The sequence below is a fragment of the Vicugna pacos genome, chromosome 12 (genome assembly GCF_048564905.1).
Source record: "Vicugna pacos chromosome 12, VicPac4, whole genome shotgun sequence".
In the NCBI taxonomy this organism is placed as follows: Eukaryota; Metazoa; Chordata; class Mammalia; order Artiodactyla; family Camelidae; genus Vicugna; species Vicugna pacos.
The window spans coordinates 31,749,148-31,770,671 of NC_132998.1; the positions used below are offsets into that span (position 1 = coordinate 31,749,148).

A 21,524-nucleotide genomic window follows, 5' to 3' on the forward strand; every position below is an offset into this window, starting at 1 on the left:
TTCTTTCTATAGGTTTTCTTCCTATAAGCTTTCTTCTTATAAGTTGTCACTATAATGTAATAACCACTTTTTATTAATCACAACATTTTTCGTTTATTAGGCCACAGTTGTATTTTTAGAGGTTATAGTAGTTTCCTGTGTTGTTCCTAAATTTTGCTTTGAATGATTTGGTATACTAATATTATTTATGCAATCATTATTAGATGTCAGTTGTGGTGTTTAGAATTACTGGTGTTAATGGGGAGATTGACATCCGAGGGGAAGACATGGAAATCTGTCTTCAAGTGGACCAAGTGACACCAGATCAATTAGGCAATATCAGTCTTCGGCATTACCTTTGTAATCGTCCAGTAGGTAAGACTTTAATATGATTTAAACTTGTTTTGCATTGTATATGAATGACTCATCAGCAGTTCTTTGATATGAATGAACTCAAGGAAAATGACATTTATTTATAATAATGCAAGAGGTTTATTCTCTTAGATTACCTAATATCTGTACTTTAAGATTTTAGAGATATAAGCTGTTGAAGATGTATTCTTTAATTTCTTTTTGTTTCTGCTTTTAATAAGTTCCATCTTTTAACTTTTTCAGTCTTCCCATTCTTTGTGATATTAGGTCTGAGGAAACTAAGATCTTTTCTATATGAAAAGAGTGAGAAAGGAACCCCAAAAGGTCAAATTTAGTTCCATACTAGAATAAGTGTCAATTTCTGTATTCCATTATCTTGCTTATAAGCAAACATTTCCTAAGTCTGGCATGATACTTGGTATTTGGAAAAATCGTATATCCTATTCCTGTGTTCCTCATTCTAAGATCAACACATTTGCTTAGACATAGAAAGATATATGCAAGGAAACACACAGTGTATTAAGAGAAATACCACATTAAGCCATCCCTTTCTCAAAGTTTATATGGGATTATCACTCATGGTTTTCAGTCATTTAAAGAAATGCTATACCAAGAATTTTAAATGATAATGTTCATTTTTTTAAGTCTTTTGAAAAGTCACTGAGCTGTATCATTTTTCTTTGCTATATACACAGAACGCTATATCTGATATGTAACATGTTGAAATACATACAGTCCTGCATGATATCAAATAAGTATGCTATCACCTTACATATGGGAATTGCAGGGAAATGTGCCATTTGACTATAAACCAGCATCATAGGAAAAAATTGGCTTATGGCTTTTTTCTTTGTGTAGGCCTTATAGTTTACAATATATTTGCTAAAAAAATTTCAAGAATTTTATATTAACAAGTGTAAATCCTAATAACATACAAAATGGAGGAAGCTAAGTATATAGTTAGAAAGCTTTCATAATAGACCAAAATAAGCTACATAAAAAGATTGAATGTAAAATTTCAAAAGCTAGACCATGTTCTATACCCATCCCAAACTCTTGGAATATTGTACACTCTTGGATTATTTCCAGCTACACTGCACTTGTTTTTTTTTTTTTTTAAAGTTCTCTTTATAGCCCCTTTCTTAACTATGTCCTATTACTTTGTTTCATGTTATTCCTAACTGAGGACATAAATAACTGTGGAAATAATTTTGAAATGACTTGTATGTATGGGTTATATAGTCAGTGCTATCTAATACCTTATTTTTTTTCCCAACTGTCTCAGTTGGTTGTTTAAAAATAAACAGATAGCAAGAAGAAAGAAAAGAAAGGAAAAGGGAATAAAGGGAAAGGAGAAAACAAAATCATTTAACTTGAATATTTAAAATATTAATAAGGCATACAAACAAAGATTGTATTTGATCTATAGTTTATATACACTGCTGTCACTCTGATACGAACAATTAAAATTGCAAAGTTGTTTTTGCTTTTGTTTGTTTTTATTTTTTTATAATGTGTGAATATTGGACCTTACTAAAAGTTTCATGGCATAAAGGTAGTAGGAAGGAGTGATTTTTGACTAATGAAGATTTTGTTTTGTTTTATCTCTCCTCTGTACCGTTCTTGTTTGAAATTACTTATGGGTCTTAGTTCCTTGGAGTGAGTAAATGTGTGTGTGTGTATGTGTGTGTGTGTAGATAGAGATGTAGATATATAGATAGATAAAAAGCCAAATAAAATTAAATTTACAAGTTGTTTGTTTCAAATTGATCTTACTGTGCATGAGGACAAGTTAATTAAGTCTTATTTTTACTGATACAGGAAAGACACTAACCATTATTAATTTGTGGACATTTATTTTACCTTTTATTTAAAAAAATAAAAATACCTGATTTCTTAATCATTTAAAGAATTCCTTGGGAATCTATTTGTACTCTTCTGTATCTATTTTGAATGTTAATAAGTAGTGATAACATTAATTAAATATCATTTTGTACCCTATTATAATAAAAGTTTTAAAATCAGCTCTACACTTTAAGTTGTACATGGAAGTCTATCTTTAGTGCCTAAATATATGTATCTTTAATTTATTCTACTCCTCTCCCCTTCATAAATATGTATACATTTGACTTCTGTAAAACTAAAATATTTACCCCCATACTGTGAGAAAATAAACACCTTTTCATCATGAATTTAGTTAGTGAGCTCTTCTTCTAAGGTCCCATGGAACAGATAACTTTAAACCTCAATAACCCAAACAGCTATACCTTTCTAGAATAGTTAGTTGTTTTTAACTCATGAGTTGTGAAACTGATTGTATTTTTCTCTTTGCTGCTAGGAAGCTATTTCTACCTTTGGTACAGAAATTTAAATAATGTATTTTGAGTTAATGATCTTACTGCCTATCTTTACCTTTTTTATTCCCTACTTATTTTTTTTTAATCTGATTATGCGATGTGTATGTTGCCTCCTATTCTTTTTGGAGCTAGGTAGTGTAAAATAAAATAGTTACCATGAGGGCCAATTCACTTAAGTGGTTCCACTACGAACATTTATTTTTAAAGATATTCTATGGCTGCTTTATTGAAATTAAAAAAAATTTTTTTGAACTTGAGTATACATAGCTCTGTAAGCCACCTCAAATTCTTATTTGGAACAAGGCCAAGACATAAATAAATGTGAATATATATGTATATACATAAATGTTTCCTTTGCTATAATTTTAGTTTTAAGATTATCTTGTAATAGAAACATTTTAATGAGATCTTCTCTATTTATTGTTTGTTCCAGTTACTTACAGACCCAGTTTTAATGAAGAATGTACAGGCTTTAGTCACTTCTTGAAGTGGCTTGAGTCATTTTAAGTGCCATGAGTTTTTTCATCAAGTTGTCTATTATTAATGTGTACATAGGTACACACTCAGAGACACTCAAAATATCTGAGGTATACATTCTATCAGACTTATATTATGGCATGTTTTTCATGTTATCAAGATTTTTAAATATATGAAAAATACAGACAAGACAGCATTATTGCAGAAGATTGTGTGTAAAAATGGAAATTGAGAAATTAGGGTTGTATATGGTATATTGTATATGTACTATAAATATAATTTAAGAGTAACTATTAAAACTTTAATCTGTTTTATTGCTTTACCATTGTACAAAATGACAGCAACCTCCTAATGACAAATAATTGAGAATGGCATTTTTGAGTAGTGCTACAAAGTTGTAATTTTTGTTCTTTTTTTGTAGGGTCAGACCATAAAGCAGTAATTCATTCTAAATCTTCTCCTGAGATTACTCTGAGATTTGAAAGTGGGCCCGGTGCTGTAATACACTCTTTGCTTGCAGAAAAAAATGGATTTTTGCAATGCCGTATAGAAAACTTTAGCACTGAGTTTCTTACATCTTCTCTTATGAATATTCAGCATTTTTTGGAAGATGAAACTGTTGCAACAGTAATGCCAATGAAGATACAAGTTTCTAACACAAAAATAAATTTAAAGGTATGTTAAATAGTTTTGTATTTTCATGTTATAAATGTTCATTTTGCCTACCTGGACTCTGATTCATATTAAGAACATGAATTCATTGGTCTTTGTTGTGAATGATGTAGTGATTCTTAGAAATTAGGAAATATGAAAAATATAATGGACAGTTTTCTTCCTATATCAACTAAAGCATGAAAAGATGTATTTCGAACTCATTAAAAGCATTATTGGCTGAAGTGATGTTTCAGGAAAATGATTAATTTTATCTTTTACTTTAATAACAACATGCCAATACTAATTATTTTTCCTGTAGGATGATAGTCCTCGTAGTAGTACAATATCCCTTGAACAAGCTCCTGTAACCGTTCATATTGATCATCTTGTGGTAGAGAGAAATGATGATGGCTCTTTTCATATCAGAGGTATGTATGAAAACAGTTTAAGTGAACATCTACCAAAATTTGAAATTATTTACATGCTGATTATTTCTATTCATCATACTTTTTGTTTGTTTTGTTTATATGCACGTATGTAGTAGTAGATGATTGAGGGATGCTCAGTATATAGTGGTAAAATATCATTCATGTATAAACCTCAGACAACTCATCTACGGTTGATTTAGTTCCTATTCTACAAATGTGTTTTGAATGAAAATGAGAAGGACTTTCATGGTCTTAATGTCTCTTGATCTTACTTGGGTGTCTTACTTAGTCCCTTCCTTAGCTTTATTTCCACTGTTTTTTCATATACACTCAACCAACCTTGTATATTCCCTGTAATGGACTTTGATCTCCATGTTCTTTATATATATATATACACACACACACACACAGACACACACACATACTTTATATACACACACATACACACATATATTCATATATTCTTTATATTATATATTATATATGTTCTTTATATATTATATATTTTTAATTGGAGTATAGTAAGTTTACAATATTGTGTCAATTCAATTTCTGGTGTATAGTGTAATGCTTTTGTCATACATGAACATACATAAATATATATTTATTTTCATATTCTTTTTCAACATACTTATTACAAGATATTGATTATAGTTCCCTGTGCTATACAGTATAAACTTGTTTATGTATTTTATATATATTAGTTAGTATCTGCAAATCTTGAACTCCCAATTTATCCCTTCACACCACCTTCCCTCCTTGGTAACCATAAGTTTGTTTTCTCTGTATGTGAGTCTGTTTCTGTTTTATACGTAAGTTTGTTTGTCTTTTTTTTAGATTTCACATATAAGTGATATCATATGGTATTTTTCTTTCTGTTTCTGGCGTACTTAACTTAGAAATAACAATCTCCAGGTCTATCCATGTTGCTGCAAATATCTCCATGTTCCTATTTACCTTTTTATTTTTCATTAGAATTGTTCATTTCCTTCCAAGGTTATCTCAACTTTCTTTTCAGTGAACTCTTCCCTATAATTTAATGTGACTTATAATTCTTGTGTACTTATTCTCCATACATTAGTTACTTATAGTATATTGCTATGTGTTTAGTTGTGCTTTTAGTGTTTGTATCGCCATTCTAACAAGATTTTTAACGTCTCTAATGTAAGGAGTATGTATTATAAGGTAGTGTGGAGTAGTGAAAAGAGCTTCAGTTAGTAGACTTAGGTGTTATAGTCCTCACTTTGCTAGTAGCTACTTGAGGGTGAAATGTGGGGGACTGATATATGCATCAACTTCATCTCCTATCAAAACCTCATGGAATGACGTAAAATATGTTAAAAGAAGAATAAGGTCATAACAGTACTACAAAGGAAAAATAAGTACCATCATCAGTAGGTCAGAAATTCTTAAAAGAATACAACCAGAGAGCAAACCAAAGAGACAAACCAGAACCTGTAGCCTTAAACTCAGGGAACAGAGGACTGTTGCTGTGTGAGGTAGGGGCAGTTTGTCTTCCTCTCTGGAATTGGGGACTAACTGAGCAAACATAGAAGTCAAGCCAACAAAAGTCAAAATGTCAGTTTCATAACTGATAAAAGCTTAAATGAAGATAACCTAGGTGTGAAAATACAGGTTTGCTGTATGACTTTTATTCCCAAATGCTTTAGATCCCCAAACTGCAGGTCTGTCTTGTAGAGAAAGCAGAAAAGAATGTACCCTTTTTGCAGGCAAGGCTTATACCATAGTGAGAAGAAGCTGAATCTCACATACACATATAGTTTCTTTTTCTAAACTCATCAATCAGATAGGTCATAGCTTCTTTCCTGTGAGAAAATGAGACCAGGGGCCAAGAGCGCCCAGGAGAACTACTCCTCAAAAACAGAATTCTTCCCAACAGGATGCTGAGATTAGAGTGGATCCCTGAGGCAGTAGGGTAAATAATCTAGGCACTTCTTTTTGAGACCCTCCCCTGTGCTCCTACCAAGCACAACCTCTTCTCCTCCCACAGTCATTAGACATCAACTATGGTAAATAGAAACAACGTCTGTAGTCAAGAAAATGGGATAAACACACATCCAAGAATTCTCAATCATTTGATAAAAGCACTACCAGGCAGCATTCTTGATTGTAAGCAAGAAACCACTCTCTAGTTAATTGAGTAGAAAAGGAGCTTTTAAAAAAGATTATTGGAATGGCATAGAATTGAGAATCTAGAAATATACTCTTGTATCTGTAGTTAACTGTTTTCTTTTACCATGGTGCCAAGACAGTTCAATGTGGAAAAGAGTAGTAGCCTTTTTCATAAATCGTGCCAAAACTGCTGGATACCCGCATGAATGAAGCTGGACCTCTTCCTTATATCTTCCACAGAAATTTACTCTGAATGTATCAGAGATCTTAATGTAAGAGGAAAAACTATAAAACTCTGTGAAAAGAAAATACAGAAGTGAATCTTCATGACCTTGAGTTAGGCATAGCCTTCTCAGATACCACAGCAAAAGCAAAAATGACAAAAGAAAAGGATAAATTTATTTTTGAACTTCAACAAAACTTACAACTTTTGTGCATCAAAAGATACTATCAAAAAGTAGAAAGTGATAAGGTACTGGAGTCCAGACTATATAAAGAACTCTTACAAGTCAGTGCTGGAAAAGATGAATAATCCAGTTGTAAAATGGGCAAGGGATTTGAACAGATATTTCTCCAAAGAAGACATTCAAATGGCCAATAAGCACATGAAAAGATGCTTGGCATCAGTAGCTACTAGAGAAACGTAAATCGAAACCACAATGAAATACCACTTCACACTCACTAGGATGATTAATCAAAAAGACAAGATAATAACAAGTGGAGTGGTGGGGGGATGTGGAGAATTGGAATCTTCCTACATAGCTGGAATTGTAAAATGGTGTAGGTGCTTTGAAAATAGTTGGGCAGTAACTCTGACAATTAAAGAGTTATTTATGACCCAGCAGTTCTACTCAATACAAATAAACATAGGTCCATGCAAAATCATATACAAATGTTGACAGCAACAATATTCGTAATAGCCAAAAAGTGGAAACAACATGAATGTCATCATGCTATGAATGAACAAAGGAAATGTGATATATCCCATACAAGGGGATATTACTTAGCAATACAAAGAATGAAATATGGATACATGTTACAATGTGGACACTTCAAAAATATGCTACATGAAAGAAGCCAGTCATGAAAGACCATATGTTATATGATTCTATTATGTGAAATGTCCGGAATAATCCACAGAGACAGAAAGTAAATTAGTGGTTGCCTAGGGTTGGGGGTGAGGTTGGGGTGGGTTTTGAAAGGAATGGGAAAGACTGCTGATAGGAACAGTGGGCTTTGAGGGTGTTGAAAATTTTCTAAAAGTGATTATGATAATGGTTGTACCATCCGTGAGCATACTGAAAACCTTTGGATTTTACACTTTAAATGGATGAATAGAGCTGGTGAATTATTTTCCAATAAAGCTGTTAAAAAAATAAGATTGTAGTTTTTCAAAACAAATAAATATAAAACAAATATGTTGTACATCTGAAATTGATAGAGTATTGTTAAGTCAATTATACTTCCATTAAAAATAAATAAAAAACAAAAGTATAATTTTAGAATCATGGGAGATCTGGGGAACCATTCTCAAGGCTTGCCTTCCAGGTTCCACACCTCCAAACCACAGTACAGTGTAATCTGGTGTGATGGGTAAGACTGCTGCCTACCACTGGACAGTTGATTAAGTTTTACTGTCGTTATTGATCCATAAATTGAACTTTACTGCAACTGCTGCAGCCAACACTATTTCAGCCTTAATTATGTACTGCTGCTGCCTTCAGAAGGAGTAAAGGTTCACTACTCTTTCTTTCCTTCTTTTGTCAGTAGTATCTGAAGGAAACCTAGGATATGTGTAGTTTGGCAATATCTAGGTCACATACGTGGAAAGGAATCTGGAAAAATTAGTATTGTTTTCCAGTATTTCTTGAAGGAAGCAAATTTTACTCTCCACAAAGCTCATAAGAAGTATTGAAAGTCTCCAGGTATAGAAAGGGATTCTGATAATGCATAGCCAAAATAAATAACAAAATGTCAATTTCAAAAAAAAATGAATACAGTGAGAGAGAAGAAATAAATGAATAATACAGTTAATACTAAAGAAAAGCTGAGACTTTTAAAGAAATATATTTAATATCCTCAGACAAATGATAGGATTTTGAACTCAAAACAATAACAAGCTTTTATGGGAAATAATCAGTTAGAAATCCTTGAAAATTAAAAGCCCAATCTTTGAAGTAAAAAAATAATGGCTCACCTAAAATCTGCCAGCTTTACCTTCAAGAGATATTCAGTTAGATCTGAACCATGCAGTATGTAGCCTTCTCAGATTGGCTTCTTTAACTTAATAACTTGCATTTGAAGTTTCTCCATGCCTTTTCAAGACTTAATAGCTAATTTCTTTTTAGAGCTGAATAATATTACATTGTCTGAATGTACCACAGTTTATTTCACCTACTAGGACATTTTGGTTGCTTCCATATTTTGGCAGTTTTGAATAAAACTGCTATAAACATTCATATGCAGGTTTTTGTGTGAACATAAAAGTTTTCAGCTCCTTTGGATAAATACCAAGGAGTGTGATTGCTGGTACTACTGATTAAAAGTATGTTTAGTTTTGTACCAAGTGGCTGATCATTTTGCATTCTCACCAGCAATGCATGAGAATTCTTGTTGCTCTACATACAAACATTTGTTCTTGTCAGTGTTCTGGATTTTGGCCATTCCAAATAGGTGTGTAGTGGTATGCTGTTTTAGTTTGCATTTCCCTGAAGATGTGATATACAGCATCTTTTCATATGCGGATTTGCTATCTGTATATCTTCTTTTTGTGAGGTACCTGTTAAAGTCTTTGGACCCGGAGAAAGAGATGTCATGTTGATAAAAGACCCCCCAAAATGTAGCTCAGTCATCAACCTTTATTCATTTAACAACATAACTGAAAAATATAAAATCTGTTTGAAATCATGTCATACTGATACTGCAGTTGTATGAACAAACTTTAACATGCCTCTCAGAGTACATAAAAATATTTTTAAGTAAGTACATAAAAATTTGTGGAAAATGTGAACAACATGTTTAGCAACTTTCATCTTCTATGTATATATACATACATATACATACATATTTTTTTAATTCAACAAACAGGAAATTTCAAATACCCAGGAAAACTTTATTTATTCAATCTCAAAGAAAATATCACCAGATTCCAAAACACAGAGTTCTTGCAGGTCATTTCTTTAATTTCAGGCAATGACGTTTGTCATTAAGACAGAAGTGTAGCAGAAAATAAAATATTTATACTTGACATACTTTAAAAAATCCTTGAAATCATTCTTAGGGATTTATTGGCAACTGACTGAGGTTAATTACTGTTTGCTAAAGAAAGCAAAAACAAATATGGTTTTAAATGAGAGGTTTATAATATCTGAAGAAAAATATCCACCTGCATACACAAACTGGAGAAATACAGAATTGAACATCAATTTGATGAGTAAAAACTAATTTAAAATCAAGGTGCTTTGAAATTTATTTCCCCATATTTTCCCCTATGTTTCTCATCTATATTTTACAGTTAGTCAAGTACATATTTTACCAATTGTGAGCTGTATTTAAATCATAGCTAAAGGCAAAAGTAAATCGTTGGTCAGGCAAGGGCATATATTTGCATGCAGATCGTTTCAATATGAAAATTCCAATTGGATGTTGTATGGGTTAGAAAAAATCACCAGTCTACCCTAATAAAGGCAAGATAATATCTTTTTATTTTTTTCAACATGTGTTACATATTATATTTATTCACTTTATTTCTTACATTTTTGAAAACTAGAAGCTGCTCTTATTAAATGTTCTACATTTTAGGAATATATTTTTTCTTACTTCATGCTTTTATAGTGATGCTTCTTTGGATCTTTGTAGCAAAGCAGTTTAGGTAGTAATGAAACATTAGAGGAAAAAGCATATGCTAGAGTTTTTTAAATGGGCATCAAAACTCAGAATATTATTTGAATTTAATTAGAAGCTATCATATGTGTTAATTGTAGACGTACCTTTCAAAAGCTCACTGGGATGATGGAAAAGTTTGTTGTGTTATTTAGGATATGGGCATTGTACAGAATCTAAGATAATTTATGTTAAAAGTATTTTTCCATTGACTCTGAAAAGAACAACATATTTTAAGCATAAGCAAATATGCTTTGTTTTACATAGAGTGTCTCAATCTTTATTTCATGAAGCAGATTGTGTTTTTTTTCTTACCATGTGGAAATTAATTGCATTAGGGTATTCAGTGTATGATGTATATAATGTAACAGTCTAATGTACACACATAGAGCTTGTTTGATAATGTATCATAAATATGACTGACTAATATATCGGCCATGATAAACAAGTATTTAAGTTTTATTTGCTTCTTAGAATTAGAAGCTCTTGGGTGAATGATTTGAATGGTCCAACTTTCTCAAATAGCTCTTTAAGAAATTTTAACATGTGGTGGTTTTTCTCCCTTGAAACAAATGTATTTAGCAAACAGGGGCATTCAAAATAATCTCACTAGCAGTTATTTCAGAAATTAGTTTTAGATGTTTGTTGCTGTGATAATGGCAGCTTACTTAATATTTTTCATTACTCCTTTCTGTTCTCTTAGTATATTCTGGGGTTTACTTGCAGCTGCTCTGGATGTGATTAAATAAAGTCCATTATGAAGGAATAGGCCCCTTTATACTTCTTTTTTTTTTGCTGCTTATCATGGTACTTCACATTTCTTGGGAAAGTCTTAAAAACAATTACTGGTTTTTCAGTAAAAACTTTACAGAGAAACTTCAAATAATTTTTCAGAAAATTACAAAGTTACATTACAGTTTCTTCTTGCTCCAGTGAAATATGGCTAATTAGATAATAACACTACTAATAAGAGAAAAAGACAGAAAATGTTTGTTGTGTGTGTGTATATATATATGGGGGGGGGATGTATGCTATACTATCTACCGTTAATTACTTTTAATAGTAGTGTACTGGCTCTCAACATTTTTCCACCCAACACACCTGGGATCTGGTGTACTCCAATCTGGAACAGTGGCCATTATGGCATTGATTCTCAACCAAAAGGGTTGTGAGGTACTGCCTCCCAACAGATTATATCAGATTGTTGTGGTCAGGGGAGGCACTGCATATGTAAAGATGTGTGATGAGAAACTCTTTGCCATATACATCTTGGAATCATTGCCATAATGCTTCCAATCTGGGAATGAGGGAAGATTTTCTTTCTTTCTTTTTTTTTTTTTCTTTTAAATTACTAAACCTACAGAGAAGCATAAAACCTTAAACTTAGAAGAGTACCTGTATGACAGGGAAGACAAATGAGTAGACATCTTCTATTTGAATCAACAGAGAACTATTAAAATCTAGATTTAAAGTAAAATATTTATTGAACACCTACTATGGTACTAGTAACAATATTTGAATAATGGCTTCCAGTTTGTAAAATTCTTTTATGTTAAATATTAACTCACTTAATTCTTAACCATAACTTTGAGATAATTAAGGTAAATATTCTTATCACCTCCATTTTGCAAATGAAGAAATTGAAGTTTAGACAAGTTGAATGTCTTGTTCAAAATGAAAGATCTAGAAAGTAAGTAGCAGAGCCCGTGCTAGGGGAATAGTATATGTTGCTGTAGTGTACTGCACATTTCACCCATGAGGGACATGGATTTGTTCATCAAAATTTGTTATAATAACTAGAAGGAAACTCTTAAAGTAAATAAAAGAGAATAAATCTTCCTACAGTAATAGACTCCAATCATCCCTGGCATTCACAGGTTATCTCTTTTCGCATTTATTTCCAGTCCCTCCCATCTTTTTACTTTCTTCTTCCTGCCTCTTCTGCCCCATTTCCTCCCTTAATCTCTTTTTTTCCCTTTGTGCCTCCTCCTACCTACTTACCTCCCTCTTTTTTTTTTTTTAATTGAAGTATAGTTGAGTCACAATGTTACATTGATTTCAGGTATACAGCATAGTGATTTAGTATTTTTACAGATTATACTCCATTATAAGTTATTACAAGATAATGGCCATAATTGCATGTGCTGTATAACATATTCTTGTTAGTTATCTATTTTATACATAGTAGTTTGTATCTCTTAATTCCATACCTCTAATTTGTCCCTCCCTGCTTCCCTCTCCCTTTTGGTAACGGCTAGTTTATTTTCTATACCTGTGACTCTGTTCTGTTTATAACAGCACTGTTTACAATAGCCAAGTTATGGAAGCAATCTAGATGCCTATCAACAAATGAATGGATAAAGAAGACATACACATACATACAATGGAATATTACTCAGCTGTAAAAAAGGAATCCTGCCATTTGCAGCAACATGAAAGGACCTAGAGAATATTATGCTAAGTGAAATAAGTGAAACAGGGAAGAAGAAATACTATATGATTTCACTTGTATGTGGAATCTAAAAAAATTCTACAAATGAGTATATATGCAAAGCAGAAACAGACTCACAATCACATCTCCCTTTGTCTCCAGTTGCAAAACCAAAAACCACTCCTCTTTCTGTTTTCCCATCCTCCCTTCTCTTTCCTCCACTCTCCAACTCTCTCTCTTCCCTCATTCTCTATCTCATTCCTTCTTTTTCTCTCCCCATATTTCTTCCTCCTTTCTCTCTCCTCCCCTGTTCTTTCCTCATTTCACCTTGCAGTGATTGCAATAAAATAGGTTTCAGAATTGTTTGGTCAGTGTTTTTTTCATGATTCTTAGGATCCCTTGAGCAGTGAGATACAGGCTAAATAGCATTAAACAGAATGGGCCTCAGGTCCTACAGCCTATATAACTCAGCTTTTTTTTTTTAGTTCATATTTATATGTCAGATTTCATTTAAAAGAAGAGTTTTGCTCCTTTGAAAGTTTGATAACCAGAAGTATGTTATAAATTACCAATCAAGTAGTATTTTAGGAGTGTTTAGTTTTTTGAGGTTTGAAAGAGTAGAGAATTTGACTTTACCATGACATAGTACTTTAGGATTTCTCTTTGTCACTACCAGGCTGAATGGTGTGCTGGTCTGAAGCAATACAACAGTTTTGGTAGTTTTTTTCTAGTTAATATTACTAAAAACATAATTGGCTCAGGGCAATACTGTAAAAAGTAGTTTCTAAATTAAGACCGTTATAATAAAATGAAATCAAGAACAGACCAAAACTCAACTTGATGGCACTTACCCATATAGATAGAACTGTTCCATTTTTGTATATACAATGAGGGCAGAATTGATTGAAGCATTATGGAGGGCAATTCGGTGATATGAACAAAAGCTTTCACAAATGTTTTTATTATTTATTTGGCTAACCCCTCTGGGCATCTTTTCAAGGGGGAAAATTATGTTGAGCAGATTTTCCTCTTTTGTCTGCTCAGTATAATTTGATTTGGTGAACTGCTGTTCTATTATGACAGTTCCATGTGATTTTAGTGGACCTGGCAATCATATGACCCTATCACAAAAGTGAGAATGAGCCTAGCTGGGCCAATTAAAAGATTTCAGTCCTTGGGACACTGTGAGTGATAGATGAATTGACTGTATCTCAAGCATCCTTTTTTGTGAGTTGAGAAGGACATTGAGAGAAAAGGAGTCAAAGGCTGTAAAACTTTCTTGTTTGGGGTCACCAGAGGCTACCTTTACCATCATATGATTAAACCCAACACAAAGAAGAAAAATGGACTTGAGAAGTAGAGATAGTTAGGTTCCTAAAATGACACTCCTGAGGATATCATGTGAATTCCAGTATCTGGCCATGCCTGAAGGACTTGGACTCCTCTGTTACAGAAACAACTACATTTCCTTTTTTAAAAACAAGTTTGACTTGGGCTTCTGTTCATGTGGTCTGCCTATATGCAATTCAAAAAGTAAGAAAAAATGTTGATATGTAAAAATATTCCCTGCCTTGTTTTTTGTAAGTACTTCTTATTAAAAATATTTTCGAGATATAATTCACATACCATACCATTCACCCAATTACAGTATACAATTCATTGATATTTGGTGTGCTCCGAAATGGAGCAGCCAGCATGACAATCAGTTTTAGGAGATTTTCATAATCCTCAAAAAAACCCATTCCTACTACCAGACTCTCCCCATTACTCCCAGCTTTAGGCAGCCACTAGTTTATTTTCTGTTTCTGTAAATTTGCCTACCCTGGACATTTCATAAAAATGGAATCATACAATGTATAGTCTTGTATAGCTTTTTTCACTTAACATAATATTTTTAAAGTTTATTCATGTCATTGCATGTATCAGTACTTCATACCTCTGTATGGCCAAATGATGTTTTATTCTATGGACATACTACCTGTTGTTTATCCATTCATTGCTTGATGGATTTGGGTTGTTTCCACTTTATGGCTGTTACGAATTTTACTGCTGTAAACATTCATGTATAAGTTTTTATTTCTCTTGGGTATATATCTAAGAATGGAATTATTGGGAAATGTGGCAACTCTTTAACCATTGAGGAACTGCCAGACTGTTTTCAAAAGTGGCTGCACCATCCTACATGTTCACCACTACAGTATGAGGGTTCTGACTTCTCCACATCTTTGCCAACAGTTGTAATCTGATTTTTTGATGATAGTTATTCTAGTGGATATGAGGTTGTTTATCATGGTTTTGATCTACACCCCTACTGGCATCAAGCATCTTTTCATATCTTTATTGGCCATTTGTGTATCTTTGGAGAAATATCCATTTACATCTTTGATTATTTTTTAAATGGGTTATTTGTCTTTTTATTTGAATTTTAAGAGTTCTTTATATATTGCATAAATAAGTCTCTTATCAAAGATATGATTTGAAAATTTTTACTCTCATCCTATTGGCTTTTTAAATTAGGTATATAGTAACGTCCCCTCTTTCATTTCTGATCCTAGTAATTTTTGTCCCTTTTTATTTTTTGGTTTGCATAACTAAGATTTTATCATTTTGTTCATCTTTTCAACAGACGAGCTTTTGGTTCTTATTTTGTTCATCTTTTCAGTGAATGAGCTTTTTTGTTTTATTGGCTTTCTCTGTTATTTTTCTATTTCATAATAATATCTTCATACTAAGAGATATATTCATTTTTAAATTCATTTTTCACAATAGAACTGAAGATTTATCAAGTATTTTGAACTGTTATCTGAGGATTGGTTTTGTTTGATTAGATTCTCAGTTGCTTCACACTGGAAATGATTTGAGAGAAAATGTCAAAAGTGATTCAGTGCTGCTCACCAGTGGAAGGTGTGACCTGAGGAAACAATACAGTGTCACTCAAGCCACTCAGACGAGTCCGGAGGTTCCTTGGCCTTTCCAGTCATTTAACTTTCCTGAGTGCTCCATTGACTTCACTAGGGAACAGGTAATGGGAAAACTAATTCATTCCCTTTCCGTTTCAGCAATTAAAATAAATATTAGATATTAAATAGTTAAGACATTATTTACTTATTTAAGTTATGTTTATTGAGCACATTTTGTGCATGGCACGGTGGTAGATGTTATGGATATAGTGTTGAGCAAGGTGTAGGGACTTTCCCAGCCTTCACAGAGGTTCTAGTCTAATGGGAAGGTAAAGGAGTAAATATGAGATTTTCTGGAATCTAGTAAGGCTTCCTGGAGGATGTATTCACTTTGAGGTCTTATTTTTAAGTTGCAAAAGTATTGTAATATTTCAGAACTTTGGAAAAATATTTTAAAACAACTCTAATAGATTCTAACCTCTTGCAGTACTCAGTATTTAAAATTTTTCCTTTCAGGCTCTTTACATAATTTTTATAAACAATTATTATTCTAGTATATATACTGTATTTTTTTACTTGTTTGACAGATTTTTCCATATTGCCATATATGCTTTGTGTTTATTTTATTGTTGTTTTGAAGTATAATTGATGGTTCATATTTATTGTTAATGGCAGAGTAATGTGGGTGTGGATGTACTGTCATTTTCTGAAGGTTCCTCTTAACATTTGTTAACATTTGAGTTGCTTCTTATTTTTTACTGTTATAAGTAAAATGTCTAGCAAAATTTTACTTCTCTATGATAGAACCACAGAATGAGTTCATTTTTTTTACAGGATTTGTTGGATGTCAACTTTGAGGTAGGGATATAGAATTGGAACAGTATACCACCCTATCTATTGAGGAATTCAAAGTTTGGTGGAAAAGATAAGAGTGTGTAATCAGTAGTGACAGTGTACTGTGTCAAGTTCTGTATGTAGTAGAGTTTGGGGAATTATATAGTTAAATACCCATCGTGATCTGTAAGGCAGTCACTCTTAAGTGGGACTAAAAGAAATCTGAGGACTCTTTGAAATTAAATGCATGTATTTTAATGTATCTGTGTAAATGCATTTTTCTGTGGAGAAAGTCCTTAGTTTTATCACATCTTCTTAGTTAGGGGTTGGGGGATGGTTCTAAGATGATAAAATGCTTGAACTAAGTCTTCAAATGAGGGAAGACCTGTTGACATCTAGATGAAAATGTCTAATGAGATATTCAGAATGTGGGTTTGGAGCTCAAGAGAGGCTTGAGCTGAATCAGGCTATCTATGATTGTTGGAGCCACAGGAGCATATGAGATCATCTAAGAGTGACTCAAGTAATAAGAGAAAACCAAATATGGACCCTAATAGAATATAAAAAATGTAAGGGGAAAGATGGAAAAGTCCATAGGTGGAGAAGGATAAACACGAACGATCTGTGGTATAAAAAGCAAAAGAGGAGAGAAGCTTAGGAAGTAGAGAGGAAGTCAGCAGTGTGTAAAGCCACAGAGAGATCCAGGGAAGTTGAAATTAAACAAAATCATGATTAGATTTGGAAATTAGGAGTTAATTAGTGTTTTGAGTTGCTGGGTCGAAACTTATGAACATTTTAAAGTGCTTGATTTGTGTTTCCACATAGCTTCTCAAAGCAATTTTCAGCTTAAGTGCACCATTATCAGCATTGGGTAATTTTATTGTCTCACATGCCGCACCTTTATATATATATATATATACATACTGTATAAGTAGTCTATGTTTTCTGAAAATGGTTAAATTTTCTTATTTTCTCCAAATATATCATTTCAGCTCATGGAAGAGAATGAATCTCTTAAACAGGAATTGGCTAAAGCTAAAATGGCTCTTGCAGAGGCTCATTCAGAAAACGATGCTCTTCTTCATCGTATAAAGAAGATGACAATTGAATAGCAGAAGTGGCAATCAAAAGCTCGAATTATAGCTCTGGAGTACAGAGGTTATATTTATAATGTGATGTTACCAATTAGTGGAAGACTTTCCTTTTCATCAAAAGACAATAAAATGAAATAGAATGTGATAAGGTGGTGACTATTCCAAAGCCAGTTTAAAAAATCCTAGGTACGGGCCTTACAATCTTTTGGGTTGTTTTGTGTTTTGGGGTTTAACCCTGTTTTAAACTGGTGTGACACAGGAAAGTCAACACATACGGTAAAATAATTACATGCCTAATGAATATGAGGTGTCATTTCCTAATTTTGATATTACATTATAAGCATTTTTTTAAAAAGAAAAATGAAAACCTATTGTATTCCCACAGATTGCTGAATTTATTTATCACTGTTTGTTAATAATTTACTATTATTTACAAAGATTCAAAGGCTTTCAGGGCTAATGTAAAATAGAGGGTTACATTTTAAATGTTATTAAAATTATGTATTTAAATCTGTAACTATTTAATTACTGTAAAAAAGTCAAATCAGATTAATAAATTACATAATTACTGGGTTTGAAAATTATGGAAAATTATCACCCTACTGAACTTATGAAGTAACTTGGAAATTGGAAGGAAATCATTTTAAATGATGGGTACGCTGTATAAGTTGAAGCTATAATATACAACAAAAAAGATGGTACAAATTTTAAAATAAAAAACACAAGCTGTGAAAAAGCAAAGCATTAGAGTTATATGGTCAACTAATTTAAAAGCATTACTTATACGTTCCTTTAAACGTTTATTCTTAGAAGTAGGAGAGTAATTTAACTATCCTGCTAAATTTGGCAGCATTTGTAACTGTAAGAATTTTAATTAATACTATTTGTATTATTTCTTTACCTTCATCTTCCTCTATTTAAGGAGGGGAATGTTTTCAGAGAATTTTCTTTTCACATACATAGAACAATTTCATACCATTCGTGTAATATCATATTAGGTGGATATTTGTACATTTCAAATTTATAATACTAGTTTTGATTAAAGTTCTATGTGACATATATTATCGTCTATAAGAAGAGTAACTGGTAAATATTGAACTCTATTTTCTAGGGATTGTTATGGTTGAAACTAGCATGAGAGAGAATCGCAATCACATATTATGAAATAAAAGTTCATGAGTGTTTAAGAAACAGAAGCTTTTAACAGTTTAAAATATATTTCTGATTGAATTAAACTAAGTGGGGTGTATTTTAAAATTCATGATAGAACATGAAATAGCTGGACTACGCTTTCTTTAAGATACTTGAAAATTTTCAGATTTTCAGCCATATTAAGACACTTTTTGGTGCTTTGTTTGGCATGACTTATATACCCATCCCTCTGTCTAAGTACTTGGAGGGGAATACATATTTCATTTTACATTAAGTGTTGGAGTGATTTTAGATTTTATGGAAAGCAGTGCTGGCCTTTCTTTTTTCTATAATGTCCGTTTTTGTGGATATTATTTTAAAATGCCCTGTTTTAGGAGCTAAGGATACAGCAAAAAACAAGTTAAATTGTTAGTATTTTACCTCGAAGTATTTTAAAAGTCATGCTCAGCCATTTTAATCTAAGGTTATTATATAGTCTTAGATTAAAAGCAACGGTCTAATTAAGGACTTCCGTTCTTAGTAGAGTACTTTTGATCTGTAGGTATATATTCAACAAAGGCAGTCTCTGTTACAGAAAAGCAGGATTGATGCGACCTTCAGTTCTTCAGAGTTCACAGTGTTTCTCAGGCTTGACCTACGTGCTCTATATAAATTTTAAATTATAATTTAATTAAAATAAATCATAAATTTTATGATATAATTATTTAATGTTATAGAAGCTGAATGTTTTTCTTATTCTTTTCAATTTATTTGGCCTTCTCAAGAAAATCATATAAGTAGTAGAGATAATAATTAATATGGGTCTGAGCATTCTATATACTTTGTTGGATTTTTAAAAATGTACAGTGATTACTATTTTTATAGAGATTTAAAATTCATAAAACACTTGCAAAAACATGATCTCATGTAATTCCCACAGCAAACCTGGGAGGTAGGTATTATTCATATTTTAAAAGTTGAATAAAACCCCTAAAGCTCAGAAAGAACAAGTGACTTGACTGAAATCATAATTAATAACCTGTTCTTTTGACTTCAATCCCAGTTATATGCTTACTCATTATTTCACAGATTTTGCCAGAGGTAAGGAAAGAAATCACTTCTGTTTTTCTTTTAAAGATAAGTAGAATACTTTTAAGGTGTGTGTGTGTGTGTGTTTGTATTATTCAAATTACTTAAAAGATAAGGGAGAATTTTTGTTTGATGTAAAAAAACATTTTCTTGGTATCTTGTATATATTTTTCTTTTCTCATTTTATGCTAAAATTCAAAAGATCACCGTGTGAAATTAGTTGTGATGAAGCATTATTTTTATTTAAGCCATGGAAGAATGACTGTGTATGATTGCAGGCAAATATATGTGGAAAAATTAACCAGAAACTCCTTCCTGGGTTTTTATTGTAGTTACTGTTACTCAATACTTGTCAATACAGGAGTTAAGACTTCCTCTTTAACAGGTTTTTATTTGCGTATCCAATCTAATCGAAGTACCACCATTACTCTGGTTCCCAAGCTAGTAACCTAGAACTCATCTTAGTCACCTTCCTCTCCCTAACTGTCACCCCACCCCATCAGTTCATTACCAGGTCCTGTCATCTTACCTTGTAAATTTGTCTACTTCTTTTCACTCACCACGTTCCTCATCTAAGCTGTCATCAGCACTTTTTGCCTGCATTTCTGCAGTTGCTTCCTAACTGGTGTTCCTGCTACTCTGGCCCTCCTAATTCATTCTTTATGCTACAGGCAGAATTCTCTTTTCTGAAATGCAGTTTTAACCAAGGCAATCCACCTACCCCCAGACTCATCTCTAGCTTAAAACATTTTAATGGTTTTTCATTGCTCTTATGATGAAAACAAAAATATTTTATGTGACCTATGAGATCACATATTAGGGCCACTATTTATAGGATAATTCTGAACATTAAAAGAGTTAATGTCTCAAAACATTAAAACATTGGCTGGACATCACCTTAAAAAGCACTCAATTCTCAATAAAAAAAAAGTTTAAAAAAAAAAAGCACTTAATAGAAGTTGGTTATTATTATTACTGGTTAGTCTCATTGTGCACCATGTTTCACTTTCTGTTCTACCCTCATTGCCCTTTAAGTACTGGAGTAAGTGAGAAATAAAGTGCTGCTTCCACCATAGCAATCTTTGTTCATGCTGTTTCTTTGGCTTGAAATACCTTTCCTGTTCATCACCTAGTTAATTCCTCGTTGCCTTTCAGATCTCAGCTCATTTATCACTTCCTCAGGGAAGCATTCTCTGATTTCTGTCACAGACTGAGACCTGCTGTTAAACATTATCACATAAACACATATTCCTACTTAGCATTGAACATCTTTGTAATTTCATATATATTTGTTTGATTAATGAAGACCCTCTAGATTGTAAACTTCATGAGGAAAGGAATTGTGTTTTTGTTGTCATCACTCAACTTTGTATTCCTTATGTCTCATACAGTGTCTGGCACATAGTAGGTGCTCAATAAATCTGCTGACAGAATAAAATGAATGGATGAGGTATCAAGGATATTTTTCAGGTATTGAGTTCTTCCTCTCAGCTGGATTGGGGATAACATAGGCATAAAAGTAGGCAGTGGTAGTTATTAAAAGGGACAGACCCCTTGAGTCCGTAGAGAAAGAAAAAGTAGGGAATGGAGAAATTTGCCATACTATGTATTGTTTTGAATTTTGAATATCTGAAATTCTAGTTGACTTATAACAAATAATCACAAACAGACAATTAGCACATCACTTCACACAACTGCTACAGTTCCAGAAAGTCAGCTGGCTTTCATTGTAACTCATGGTGTTGTGGCTGTTGAGAGCTGCC

General features: G+C 32.5%; 1 protein-coding gene across 2 annotated transcripts in view; it reads left to right on the forward strand.

The window, feature by feature from the left end:
• BLTP3B (bridge-like lipid transfer protein family member 3B) overlaps window positions 1-21,218 on the forward strand; it is a 97,235-nt gene extending 76,017 nt beyond the window's left edge. For both annotated transcript variants that reach the window (XM_031683216.2, XM_031683217.2), the window contains 5 exons: window positions 204-354; window positions 3,607-3,860; window positions 4,159-4,267; window positions 15,542-15,735; window positions 17,440-21,218. In XM_031683216.2, coding sequence (XP_031539076.2) covers window positions 204-354; window positions 3,607-3,860; window positions 4,159-4,267; window positions 15,542-15,735; window positions 17,440-17,559 — 828 coding nt within the window. In that variant the 3' untranslated portion in view covers window positions 17,560-21,218. The remainder of the gene's footprint in view (window positions 1-203; window positions 355-3,606; window positions 3,861-4,158; window positions 4,268-15,541; window positions 15,736-17,439) is intronic.
• The last annotated feature ends 306 nt before the right edge of the window (window positions 21,219-21,524 follow it).